Source organism: Schistocerca americana, chromosome 7 (assembly GCF_021461395.2).
Source record: "Schistocerca americana isolate TAMUIC-IGC-003095 chromosome 7, iqSchAmer2.1, whole genome shotgun sequence".
In the NCBI taxonomy this organism is placed as follows: Eukaryota; Metazoa; Arthropoda; class Insecta; order Orthoptera; family Acrididae; genus Schistocerca; species Schistocerca americana.
In genome coordinates this window covers 489,976,626-489,990,933 of record NC_060125.1, presented here as the reverse complement: position 1 = coordinate 489,990,933, position 14,308 = coordinate 489,976,626, and the positions used below count along the sequence as shown (strand labels likewise).

At 39.7% G+C, this 14,308-nt stretch overlaps 1 protein-coding gene across 3 annotated transcripts in view; it reads left to right on the top strand.

The window, feature by feature from the left end:
• Positions 1–9,869, top strand: part of LOC124621849 (transmembrane protein 131) — a 386,383-nt gene extending 376,514 nt beyond the window's left edge. For all 3 annotated transcript variants that reach the window (XM_047147293.1, XM_047147295.1, XM_047147292.1), the window contains exon 25: positions 8,961–9,869. In XM_047147293.1, coding sequence (XP_047003249.1) covers positions 8,961–9,050 — 90 coding nt within the window. In that variant the 3' untranslated portion in view covers positions 9,051–9,869. The remainder of the gene's footprint in view (positions 1–8,960) is intronic.
• Positions 9,870–14,308: the final 4,439 nt, after the last annotated feature.

The following is a 14,308-nucleotide window of genomic DNA, read 5'->3' as shown; positions in this document are numbered from 1 at the left end:
CGACCAAGCTGGTATATGACCCCTTTGCCCAACTCGATGGACTATGCATGCTTGTAGTATCTTGAGAATATTGAAATACTTTGAAGAACTTCTAGAGTTTTTTGAAACATTTCCTGCAGAGGACAAAACAGAGGCAGGTTACAAATGTGCAGGCTATCTTGAGTCAATGTTACAATTTCTTTTTATGTTTTTATTGCCATGCAGTGAACCCAGTAGAGGGTGTCAATGAAAAATTTAGTGCCCTCATCTAAGTGTTGCTGATTTGGAAAAAGTATATGAGGGCTTGATTTGTGTATTGAATGGAAGGCATGATAGTTTTGAACACTTTTGAGAATTGTGTTTAAAAGAAAACTTTCACAAGTTTATGATCCTTCGCTTCCTCGGAATCGAATTATACCAAAGAAGTATGAAAGTAATGAAACCAGTTCACGGCACACCTTCAAAACCCCAAAGGAATAATACAAAGCTATGTACATTGAAGTTTGTGAAATGGTGCAATCTTGCATTACTGAGTTGTTTGCTTCAACTGGACTCACACAGGTCATTGCAGTTGAACAATAGTGCTTGCTTTTAGTAAACAGAGGGGAAACAAATTTGAAAAAAATCAGCTGATTTTTCAAAAATGACCTAGACATTGAGAGACTGCACTTACACTTGAATGTGTTAGCTGATATCGCTAAAAAAAAACAGCTGGTCTTAAAAAACGTGTGGTATAAGAAAGTACATTACACAAGAGCCTGCAGTTGTAGAAATATTATGTGAAGTAGTGAAGTGCATTAAGCTTCTCTAAGTAGTTCCAATCACGACAGCAACAACAGAAAGGTTATTTAGCACCCTTAGACGTCTGAAGTCATATCTCCGATTAACAATGGGACAGAAGCGACTGAACAACTTGGCTGTTCTTCATGCCCACCGAGATGTTTTGGATGAATTGGATATCCAACCAGTCATCATCAACGACTTCATATTCAGTAATCCAGTCAGGTGGTCACCCCTTGCACCTTTCTAAAGATACTCTAGCCCTAATAATGGCATTTAGATCAATATTAAAAGTCTTTATAAAATAGAGAATTAAATACATACATAATGTTAAATTTTCAGTTTCAAAATATTAGTACTATTTTAGTAATGTGTTAATATAGTACTGTATTAGTTATTTTCAAATACTTAAATATTTTTAGGGTGTCAGACCCAATTAAAATCTGCTATTTACATACTTTTTGACTGGAAGTATTAGGCATACTGTGTTAACTTTATTAACTGTATTAAAGCAATAACTTTGAGATATTGTTGTTGTTTAAGGAACCCAGAGCCTTATTCAAAGTAAGCTTAAATTTATTAATCAAAGTGCTGTTCCTGTGCAACAGCAATATTTTATGTTTTACTCTTCTAATGATAGTTAAGAATTTATTTAAATATGATTTCAGTCTTTTCAGAGCTATACAGGGTGGTCCATTGATAGTGACCGGGTCAAATATCTCATGAAATAAGCATCAAACGAAAAAACTACAAAGAACAAAACTCGTCTAGCTTGAAGGGGAAACCAGATGGCGCTATGGTTGGCTCACTAGATGGCGCTGCCATAGGTCAAACGGATATCAACTGTGTTTTTTTTTTAAATAGGAACCCCCATTTTTAATACATATTTGTGTAGTACGTAAAGAAATATAAATGTTTTAGTTGGACCACTTTTTTCGCTTTGTGATAAATGGCACTGTAATAGTCACAATCATATAAGTACGTGGTATCATGAAACATTCCACTAGTGGGGACAGTATTTGCTTCGTGATACATTACCCGTGTTAAAATGGACCGTTTACTAATTGTGGAAAAGGTCGATATCGTGTTGATGTATGGCTGTTGTGATCAAAATGCCCAACGGGCGTGTGCTATGTATGCTGTTCGGTATCCTGGACGACATCATCCAAGTGTCTGGACCGTTCGCCGGATAGTTACGTTACTTAAGAAAACAGGAGGTGCTCAGCCACATGTGAAACGTCAACCATGCCCAAGTAGGTGTTTTAGCTGCTGTCGCGGCTAATCTGCACATCAGTAGCAGACAAATTGCACGAGAATCGGGAATCTTAAAAACGTCGGTGTTGAGAATGCTACATCAACATCGATTGCACCCGTACCATATTTCTATGCACCAGGAATTTCATGGTGACGTCTTTGAACATCGTGAACAGTTCTGCCACTGGACACAAGAGAAATTACGGGACGGTGACAGATTTTTTTTGCACACATTCTATTTAGCGATAAAGGGTCATTCACCAACAGCGGTAATGTAAACCAGCATAATGTGCACTTTTGGGCAACGGAAAATCCACAATCGCTTCAACAAGTGGAACATCAGCGACCTTGGCGGGTTAATGTATGGTGCGGCATTATGGGAGGAAGGATAATTGGCTCCCATTTTATCGATGGCAATCTAAATGGTGCAATGTATGCTGATTTCCTATGTAATGTTCTACTGATGTTACTGCAAGATGTTTTACTGCATGACAGAATGGCGATGCACTTCCAATATGATGGATGTCTGGCACATAGCTCGCGTGCAGTTGAAGCGGTATTGAATAGCGTATTTCATGACAGGTGGATTGGTCGTCGAAGCACCATACCATGGCCCTTACGTTCACCGGATCTGACGTTCCCGGATTTCTTTCTGTGGGGAAAGTTGAAGGACATTTGCTATCGTGATCCACCAACAACGCCTGACAACATGCATCAGCACGTTGCAATGCATGTGCAAACATTACGGAAGGCGAACTACTCGGTGTTCAGAGGAATGTTGTTACACGTATTGCCAAATGCATTGAGGTTGGCAGACATCATTTTGAGCATTTATTACATTTATGTGGTCTTTACAGGTAATCGTGCTGTGACAGCATGCGTTCTCAGAAATGATAAGTTCACAAAGGTACATGTATCACATTGGAACAATCAAAATAAAATGTTCAAACGTACCTTCGTTCTGTATTTTAATTTAAAAAACCTACCTGTTACCAACTGTTAGTCTAAAATTGTGAGCCATATGTTTATGACTATTACAGTACCATCTATCACAAAGCGTAAAAAGTGGTCTAACTAAAACATTCATATTTCTTTACATACTACACAAATATGTAATAAAAAAATGGGGGTTCCTATTTTAAAAAAGGCAGTTGATACCCGTTTGACCTATGACAGTACCATCTAGTGAGCCAACCATAGTGCCATCTGGTTTTCCCCTTCAAGCTAGACAAGTTTCGTTCTTTGTAGTTTTTTCCCCCTGTGTGTTATCATCTATTGTCCAAGAATGACCTCATTAAGTTACACATAATAGCTCTTCACCAGTACTTATATAAATGCTTCCAGTTATGTCTGCTTGCTACCTTGTTTAAAAATACTTTGCTGCTTCTATCTAAGTCTCTTTGTCAAAGGCTGTTGTCATAACCGAAGTCACAGTTAAAGCCCTGGCATCTTCGGAACCGTTCCAAATTACCAGAATAAAGGGGAAGGGGGAGAGAAAACTCCAGTAATTTCCTAGAAACTATTGCCACTTTATGTAACTAACATGTTATTCTCTTTATGATTCACCATCATTTACTGAGGGCTGTATATACCTTCCAGGCTTTCATGGGTAGTATTTATATCATTTGTGATTATAGTTTCATGGGTGTTTAGCCATGGTCAGATAAAGATTTCAGTGCTGATCATTTTATCTCCCAATGTTGGAGATATCATCAGAGTTTGTAACCAGAGAACCACTGAATTCAGTTCTCTGATACTTTACTTTTATCAAGGCCCAGTCATTACTGCACTACGATGTATAGAGGGGCCTGAAAAATTCAAAACATAACAACTTTAAGAGAAAATAAGATAGCTGCAAATAAGATAAGTTATAGGCTTTGGTACTAAATAAAGCAAATGTCACCAAATATTCTGCAGCACAAGGTTCATAATGCATGCTGGCGCAACTCTGTGATCTATGGCAGCATTCAAATGGCATCACAACCCAATGTAAATTGGTTTTGTATGAAAAATTTGGCTTGTTGAGCTTGTTTGAGTTCAAAAGTCAGCTAAAGAAGCCTTCTTCGGAGGATTTCTCTAGAACCCTTGCTTAGACCATAGCCTAATTCCCATAAAACTAAAATCATCTTACCTGTACTTTACTAAAATCTGATCCTCCTCCTTGAGATAGCCTCACTAAGACAATCCTCCCCAATAAATCAATAAATCCTTTTTTGATTCTATCTTATTCCTGTCACGTATTATAAAATCAAGTTCACTGTAATCAGACTGCTAGCAAAGTAGTGTTCAATATAAAGAAGAAGAAAACAATGCTTTTCACATCATACTTAGTAACTACCACTAATAAATGCTAATCATGTGCAGTTCAGTCCATGTTTCATTCTAATGCTACACAGCCTTTTTTAAAACCAGTAATATTTTGTAAAAAAAAAAATTCAGTCCCTTAAAGTTTCATTTTATTTTTGTACTGTCCCTTGTCCCGTCTCCGACAGTAATCACATTTTAGTTGAAACTGATTACAACTCTAGTATAGAGAATCATCTTGTAGTTATTAGTTAACTCAAAATCCTCATCAACCATTTCACATCCACTTCTATATAAGGGCCATAAGTTTTTAAGATCTACACTTCATTAACCAAAGAAAATATTTGGTAAATATACATCTCATTAGAAAAATGTTTTACCCACGAACAAACTTAGTGAGAGCTCAGCAACAAGATTGGTCTGTTTTCTTTTGGCCTGTGGTCTCTGTCCCGTTTCTTATCTTTCAGTCAGTGCTGTACTTTCTCATTCCATTTCTTCCTCCAACACATTTTTTTATTTTTTTATTTTCTCGCAGCTGTGAAACAGTGCTACATGCTTGCATGACTAGTCAAAATAAAATATCTGTGACTTTTCTTCTCAGTTCAGTTGTATCAACATTTAACTGACTTTCTTGCTGCACTAGTGAAACATTAAGAGAGGAGCAAGTTACATAGCTAGCTTTTCTGTGTGCTTCTACAGCTCATTTCTCATAGTAGGATGGGTACATTCCGTGTGTGGGCGCAGTAGGAGCTGGCCGCAGTTCGCAAACAGTTACAGATGCTTTTGGCCATGGTCAGCCATTTTCAGGCTGCTGCTGCCTTGTGGTGTAAAAATGGTGGAGAATCGGCATGTCGCATGGTGCACCACATGTGCCACTTGTTGCACCCATAGTTACTGCTACTGAGGCACCTTACAGTGTACCCAACGTTGGGGATCCACTGTCACTGAAGGCTGAATGGCAGGTTGTAATGCATTCACGTAGCATGAGTCAGAGTGTCAATGTAGGGACCAGCCATCTGGCCTCACGTGTTCACCCTGTGAGTGGACATGTGGCCACTCCTTCACCAGGGGGCTGAGCAGACACATGGGGGGAGGGATTTTCTAGTTATGGGAAACTCCAATAAATATTAGCTGTGATATGGAACCCTTTAGGAAGATAGGGTAAGAGCCAGGAAAAAAACTAAATGTGTGCCCAGTATGCCTGCCATGGGGTCTTATCTGAGATGTGGAGAAGGCTCTGCCTGTGGCTATCAAGGGTTCAGGGTGCAGTCATCTGCAGGTTGTGGCTCATTTTGGCACCAATGATGTCTGTTGCTTGGATTCCGCGTCCATTCTCATTTCATACGGGCTGTTGGTGGAAATGGTGAAGGATGTTAGCCTGTCTCGCAGGTTGCAAACAGATCTCACAATTTGCAGTATCATGCCCAGAAATTGATTGGGAGACCTTTTGTTTACAGCCGAGTAGAGGGTCTCAACCAGAGGCTCCATCATTTCTGGGATGGACTTGATTGCAGAATTCTGGACCTGGGTTATGTGGTGGACAAGTGTAGGATTCCTCTTGATAGGTAAGAGGTGCACTACACAAAGGAAGCATTTACTCAGGCAGCAGAGTACTTGCGAAGTACTGCCGTATCAGGTCATATTAAAGGAAGACATCAAAGAAATTCAGACGTGTGCTGCTGAATTTGTTTTGAGTAGATTTGATCTGCATGCAAGTGTTATGGTAAAATTTAGAGGATAGGCAGATGCAGCTGACTGCAGAACGATTTTCCTGCCGCTAATGTACATTTTGTGTAAAGACCACGAAGACGAGAGAAATTAGAGCTCGGTTGGAGGCATATAGACAGTCATTTTTCCCATGATCCATTTGTGAATGGAATTGGACAGGAAATTATTAGTAGTGGTACAAGGTACCTTTTATACCATATCGTGGCTTGCAGAGTTTGTATATAGACCTAAATCTAAATTCTCCCTACCGTTTTTCCACACTTAAAAACATTGATGGTTGCTATGTGTGACGTTATACATCAGATATAACCTCTGTTTCAGTTGATTTGTTTGAAGTTTCATTTCATCTTTCACTTAACAACACAAACTGGTCATCCATGTACAACCAGACATTGTTTAATTTATCAATATTTGTTTGTGGCTGAGCTGTTACAAGTGCATTAATTTGCTCATACTCTTCCTTTATAAATTATATTTTGTTTACTAAGTCTAGATTGGCTTACTTAAACTGTAAATTATTGTTTTCTTTTCATCCAAACCAGCTAACTGCGGCACCGTGAGTTGTAAAGAATCTCTATTGGGTGGTTGCCCTCCACTGTCTTCCCAGTTGTCATTTAATCACTCTTAGAAAATAGGTAGTTCTGTGCCGTATCATTAATGCAGATAATAGTTACTTGAGATTGGAGCAAGTATACTGTGCAATATGACCAGTTTTCCAGCTCAATAAATATCTTTTAACTATAATTACTTTTGAAATAACACTAAATTGGATCGCTTATCCTTAAAATTTAATAATCCTCGGCATAAAGTTGGCACTGATGGCCTATCTGTAGCTGTATCTTTTCATGTCCATTCTACACTCCTGGAAATGGAAAAAAGAACACATTGACACCGGTGTGTCAGACCCACCATACTTGCTCCGGACACTGCGAGAGGGCTGTACAAGCAATGATCACATGCACAGTACAGCGGACACACCAGGAACCGCGGTGTTGGCCGTCGAATGGCGCTAGCTGCGCAGCATTTGTGCACCGCCGCCGTCAGTGTCAGCCAGTTTGCCATGGCATACGGAGCTCCATCGCAGTCTTTAACACTGGTAGCATGCCGCGACAGCGTGGACGTGAACCGTATGTGCAGTTGACGGACTTTGAGCGAGGGCGTATAGTGGGCATGCAGGAGGCCGGGTGGACGTACCGCCGAATTGCTCAACACGTGGGGCGTGAGGTCTCCACAGTACATCGATGTTGTTGCTAGTGGTCGGCGGAAGGTGCACGTGCCCGTCGACCTGGGACCGGACCGCAGCGACGCACGGATGCACGCCAAGACCGTAGGATCCTACGCAGTGCCGTAGGGGACCGCACCGCCACTTCCCAGCAAATTAGGGACACTGTTGCTCCTGGGGTATCGGCGAGGACCATTCGCGACCGTCTCCATGAAGCTGGGCTACGGTCCCGCACACCGTTAGGCCGTCTTCCGCTCACGCCCCAACATCGTGCAGCCCGCCTCCAGTGGTGTCGCGACAGGCGTGAATGGAGGGACGAATGGAGACGTGTCGTCTTCAGCGATGAGAGTCGCTTCTGCCTTGGTGCCAATGATGGTCGTATGCATGTTTGGCGCCGTGCAGGTGAGCGCCACAATCAGGACTGCATACGACCGAGGCACACAGGGCCAACACCCGGCATCATGGTGTGGGGAGCGATCTCCTACACTGGCCGTACACTACTGGTGATTGTCTAGGGGACACTGAATAGTGCACGGTACATCCAAACCGTCATCGAACCCATCGTTCTACCATTCCTAGACCGGCAAGGGAACTTGCTGTTCCAACAGGACAATGCACGTCTGCATGTATCCCGTGCCACCCAACGTGCTCTAGAAGGTGTAAGTCAACTACCCTGGCCAGCAAGATCTCCGGATCTGTCCCCCATTGAGCATGTTTGGGACTGGATGAAGCGTCGTCTCACGCGGTCTGCACGTCCAGCACGAACGCTGGTCCAACTGAGGCGCCAGGTGGAAATGGCATGGCAAGCCGTTCCACAGGACTACATCCAGCATCTCTAAGATCGTCTCCATGGGAGAATAGCAGCCTGCATTGCTGCGAAAGGTGGCTGTACACTGTACTAGTGCCGACATTGTGCATGCTCTGTTGCCTGTGTCTATGTGCCTGTGGTTCTGCCAGTGTGATCATGTGATGTATCTGACCCCAGGAATGTGTCAATAAAGTTTCCCCTTCCTGGGACAATGAATTCATGGTGTTCTTATTTCAATTTCCAGGAGTGTATTTCAGATTACAAACACCGGTACTTATGATGCCATCGTGCATAATTTACAAATGAATTAAAACCGTCTGCATACATATGACTGCCAATGGATTGGATTGTCAGAACATCAAGCCAAATACATGTTGTGGTACTGTTTCTTCGGACACCAGATACAGCATCTCTTCATTTATAATATTTATGAGAGAGTGAGAGTGTCAGTTTTTTTTTTTTTTTTCCACAGTAGAGGTCTTGCTCTCAATGTATTGAAAACTAAGTACTCTTAGCTACAAGTGTCATTAATGTGTGATTGTAGATGTACCTGACATGATGATTTTGAACTCAGTATGTTAGAGGTTAAGTGGGCGTAAGTCTAATTTCTGCAGTTCTGATTTGAGACCATGTTTGTAATACCTGCACACTGCTTCATCTGTGGAAGAGGTCAGCTCTAGTCCTAGGGCAATTTAGGCAGTGCTAAAACGGCACATGCCTATTTCACATTGCCTAAATCAATAAATCTGCATTATGCAGCATGAAATATCAAGTGTGAGCTATCTTGCTTCTGGTGTCACATGTATTGCCTATATTCAAATGTACGTGTGAATGAGCCATTTATTAAACATACTGTTCGAGTCATAATAAAATTTTATGTTTCAGAGAGGCCTTGGTTTTGATCCATTTACATCTTTAAACGCTATTTGGTTTCCACGTCCAGCTGAATCTTGGAACCCCCCAGCTAACAACTAAATCATTCAGCAAGAATACAGGTTTTGGCGCTGGTGGTAAATTCACTACATTTCCACTAGCAATAGAGAGATGCTACTCCATTTACACGTTGAAGTCAAAACATTAAAATTTATCAAACCGTATCATGGGTATGAAAAGCATGTAATTTGTTTCCCTTGCACTATAAAAACAGATTCTCTAAGTTTCTTTGAATTTAATGTGAATATCTGCAAAATTTTTGTTTGTTTACCATCTTGAAGTTTATAATAATGAGGAATTGTTTTATTTTAATTTCAAGTGAGTGTTTGTTGCACACTTGGTTTATTTCCTCTTAATCTCACTTTTAAATGCAACAGAAACCCTGCCTTCTTGCGCATAGACGATTATATTTAAAATAAACTATGCTAGAGAAGAAATTAAAAACTGAAACTGACAACAACTGAGAGTTGGAAAATTCAGTATTTGTAATTTGACGTTCCCCTCATTTGATTGGAAAACTGCATATTTTTTCATTATCATGTTACTAAAAGCACTGTATATGGTTGTGTGTCACTCAGAAATGTAATTTATTTTTTTATTTTTATTTTTTGAGCATTATTTGCAAAATAATTATTGTGTTTCTAATGTTTGTAATACTTAAATCCTGTGTTCATTGTGTACCATGTCACCAAAGAATGTACAAATTAATTTTGTGCAGTGAATCTTGACTGCAGAAATGTCATATCCTTAAGACTGGCACATGGATGGTCTCTTGGAGAAAAAAAAGAAAGAAAGAAAGAAAATAAAAAATGCCATTTATGTGTCATGAGGGATAAATTCAAAATAAAAACATTTTTTTTATATGATCTGTTGTTATTCTGTTTATCTTTTCCCAGAGACAGTCGGTAGTATTTTGCATGTAGAGCTAAGACATATATATAAACCTAAAATTCACTGTCTCCCTTGCCCTGTTTGTCCTTTGTTTCTCTTTGCAAACAGTGAATTCATTTTCTGGTATATGTATTGTTTCGTATAGCTGCATAGTTAATGGTAGAGGGATTAAATTGACAGCTACAAAAAGTTCCTCAGGTAGATATTTTCGCAGGTTCATAACAACATATCCAAGTGCTATGTAGTTTCTCATACAAGAAATATTTGATTTAAAAAGTGATAATATGTCTGCATTAAACATGTAAAGCAAAAAACCAAGAAGTAGTCAACAGAAGTTTATTAATATCTTAAGACAATAAGAGCTCTTCTCTCTAATAATTGAAGATGGAAAATTGTAATCTAGTGTCTCACTGACAGAAGTGTCACTAAAAATGCAGCTAGGACCTGAACAAATCGTCTAGACAAATTCCGTGAATTCATGTGTAATGTAATCAGGACTGCTGAATAAGGATTTGAACGCCCACTCCTTCTAAATATGATCCTCCCACAATACCTTACTCATAGCGTGGTCTTAAAACTCTCTTGGTGAATCAACTATTTATCTTGCTCTTCAGTATCCAGCTGAGTGCAATTGTTGATGAAATAGTATTATTTTGACAGTAGAATGGGCATCTTTGCTACATCGTGCCTCCTTTATACTCTTTATCAGCTCCTACCACATATTCTGCTTCCAGCCAGTGTAACTTTGAGTGGTAGGGGGCTGCAATTGCCAAATGCTGTTAGCAAAGTCTGCTCCCTCAGTGCCTCTGCCGCCCGTGTCAGGTGCAGAAGTCAGGGCTGACGTGATTTCATTGTACTGAGTCTGTGTCCCAACCTTACTTAGATTGAAGCCACTCTCTCTATTTATCAGACAATCAGCCACTCACATCTCAACAGATTCCTTTAAGACATAATCCTTTAAAAGAAGAGGTTTATCTTAGCATGTTTGCTTGTTCTTATTTCATGAAATCCCCTGTTGCTTGCAGTGTTGTGCAACTGCATATTTTGTGAGAAACCTTTTTTTGACTTCTTACACAGTACTGCATTTACATTGAATACGGTAGACACCTGGGCTATGGAGTCTCATGTCTTTTTCGCAGAACCTAATAGTGCTTGCATTTTTGGATGATGATATGAAATGCTTTCAGTGTTATGCTGAGCTAAATTCTGTCCTTTTTTCCTTATTATTTTCTGTTTGCTGGGTTTGTAACTTCTGCCTAAAGGCACATCAGATTTGTGTCTTTGCCATATCCATTCTCCGTGGATCTGCTTGAGCTCTGTTGATAGGCTTTCTTGGTCATACACTGCATGGACCTTGTGGACCAGTATCTGTAGCACACCCTCACAATGCGAGGGATGATGCCAGCTGGAACTAAGCTGGCACAAGTCAGTGTGGGTGGCTTTGCTGTAGACACTTTCCCCATAGTGCCAGGACATAAGAAAGAGGAGTTGCCTTTCTTTTCCAACCCCACAATGACTCTGATGCTGGGGTGTAGTTTTCAGATTTTGAGGAACTACTCAAGCCTTTCACGCCCCTGTAGCTGTACACCAAGTGTGTCACCAACATATATTTTTCAAAAGTTTTTCTTCAAAATCTTCCATGAATAAGTTTGCCACTACTGATGAAATACGACACCTTGTGCCAATGTCATCTGTTTGTTCATAATAATCACTCCTTGTGGGCAAGAATGTATGTGTAAGAGGAAATTTGAAGAGGTTAGGCATTGTGGGACTGAAGCTACATGATCAGCTTGAGGGAATCGCAAAGCAGCACCTTGGTGAAAAATGAGACCACATCAAAGCTCAATATAATCTCCTGGTTTGAAGGCATTGTTGTTGTAGCTACCGAATGAAATTTACTGAGTTTCTGATTTGATGCTGACATTTACTGACATAGGAACTTAATACTGCCATCAGATGTTTGGCCAGCTGTTACATAAGTGTGCCTGTGTTGCTTACAACAGACCTTAGAGGAATGTCTTGTCTGTGTAGTTTGGTAAGCCGTAGAGCCAATAGTGATAACAGCAGCACATGATCAAAGCTTTTTGATACTTCCCTTCCCTTAGGCAGGGACTGGCACTGAGTCTTGACAGTCTTCCTTTTTACCATCTTGGTCAGGTCTCCTTTTAATTTTCTGTCTGCTGGGTCATCAAGTAAATTATACATTCTGTGATTGTATTCTGATAGCAGAAGTGGTACAATGGCATTTCCTGTGGCTGCAGGTATAATGACGATTTCAGGATCTTTCTGTAGTTCTGCTTTCGTGATATTTGTCTTTGGTGGAGTGACTCATGAGTACATGGCACATTGCCCACTGTATTCCTTCCACATCTTTGTTGGGGAGGGCACAGATAACTTGTTCTGTACAACTGATAAAATCTGAAGCTGAGTTGGTGTTGATGCAAAATTGAGTCCTTTCTTGATAACTGATTTTGCACAGTCATCTGTCTCTTTTCCCGTGAAACTGACTACATTACTTGTTGCGGCTGTTGTTGTTCTGTTGCAGGCAGATGTTTTAACTTGGTGACTTGTTTGATTGTAGTACTGCACAGAGATTGGTCAACTCCTAAAAATAAGGCAAGTGTATGGAGGCCAAGCAGTACAAAGAGCTGAATATAAAAACATGAGAGCAACACAAACAGTTGGTTCAGTGTATAAGCTTAAGATGAGCTGTACTGATGAGTTTAACGTATGAGTCCCAACAATACCAAAAAAATATACAAGTTTAAAAATTTCCACGAAATTAACCTTTATCAGCACAGTAAGCAATGAATGCAAGAAGAAATTGGCAAAAGTAAACATCCAACTGTTTTAAGGCAGTGGGCTCACATTGGAATATAATCTTAACATTTTCCACAAAATTAATCTTCATTGTCGTAATAAGCAACAAATGCAAGAAGAAATTGACAAGAAGTAAACAGTCAGTTGTTTTAAGGTGGTGGTTTCATTTTGGAACCACTGGTACATCAGACATAACATTTTCAACCACAAATCATTTCAAGTAGTATATTTGAAAGTAGATTCATATTTTTTCTGGGCACAATTCCACATCTCGAAACTTCCATGAACCCATAATACCTAAAACGATTTGCAGTCAATAACAAGCAAAAATGGGCCTGAAATTTAATCAATTTTGTATCATAACTACATACTGCCCCAGTGGTTCCATTTCGAAACTACTCATAATGTAGCAGTATTGTTTTAAAAAAAGCAAGCAGAAAAGAAAGTAAGAAAACACGCATGGTGTAGTCTCCTACAATCATGCACGAAACACAGTCTCCACACTGACTGTTACTTTGAATGCTGTAAGTGCTCTTACAATGTACTTTATTCAAAGTAGTACCTCAGTATACAGTAGATCTCTCTGACTTGCAAAGCATCAGTGGTTTCATGCTGAAGGCACTGGTACTCTAAAATTAAATTAATAAAATGGTGGTTTCTGGCAGAAACCAGTGGTACTCAAAGGATTAACAGCACTCTTTAACAATTAGCTCGTGTAATGACAGACCATTACTTTGTATCTAATGTATAATCAGTACCAGATTTAAATTTCCGTATCTAAATGTAGCCAGTTTCTTTGTAAATGCCTTTTATGTGAACTGGAAATACATTATGCATTTCTGGAAACTACAAGAAGATTGGACTTCATATCTTAGCCCATATTACACTGTTGAGATCTTGTATGAAAGAGCTTTTGTAAAATCTTTGACACTCTGCAGGGGAATTTTCATTATATCTTTGTGAAAATTGTAGACTCATCATGGGTTTTGAAAAAGCTTGAACAAAGCTCTTTTACAGTTTAACATATGTCTCAGGGTTTCTGTTCTCCCATGCAAAAAACCATATCATGTTTTAGAGTTGCAGAGAGCTCATTCTTAGAAATTAAATCTTTTATGTCTAGAGAACTGTTGTTTCTTGCGTGGTGCATACTTGCAGAGGCAACCGAATTATATCTGATTGTTACTTAGTTTATCTGAATGACCCAGTCATTTTCACGGATTAGGCTACACATGAAGAGAGATAATCGAAAACCTCATAAGTGCAATTTTTCTGCAAAATGTGTTTTCAGTTCTATTGTGGTCTTAGCACTGTGATGCATGTCCATAGACTTGATCCAGGTGTCACACGACGGAGACAGCTTTTCAACCATACGTTAGTAGATGGGCAAGCTGCAGTTCCCTTTGGAGTTCTAAAATTTAGAAGATATGAGTAGTAGTTTCTGTTGACTACAGTTCTGCCAGTTAAAAACTTGAAGCTATATATCTCTGTTTGTGTTATCACAAATAAAATGTGGTGCTTCAGTATTATGACTCTTTGAACAGAAATGTTCTTCCTGCTACATTATCGAAAGCTGAGATTTTTTTGAGGCT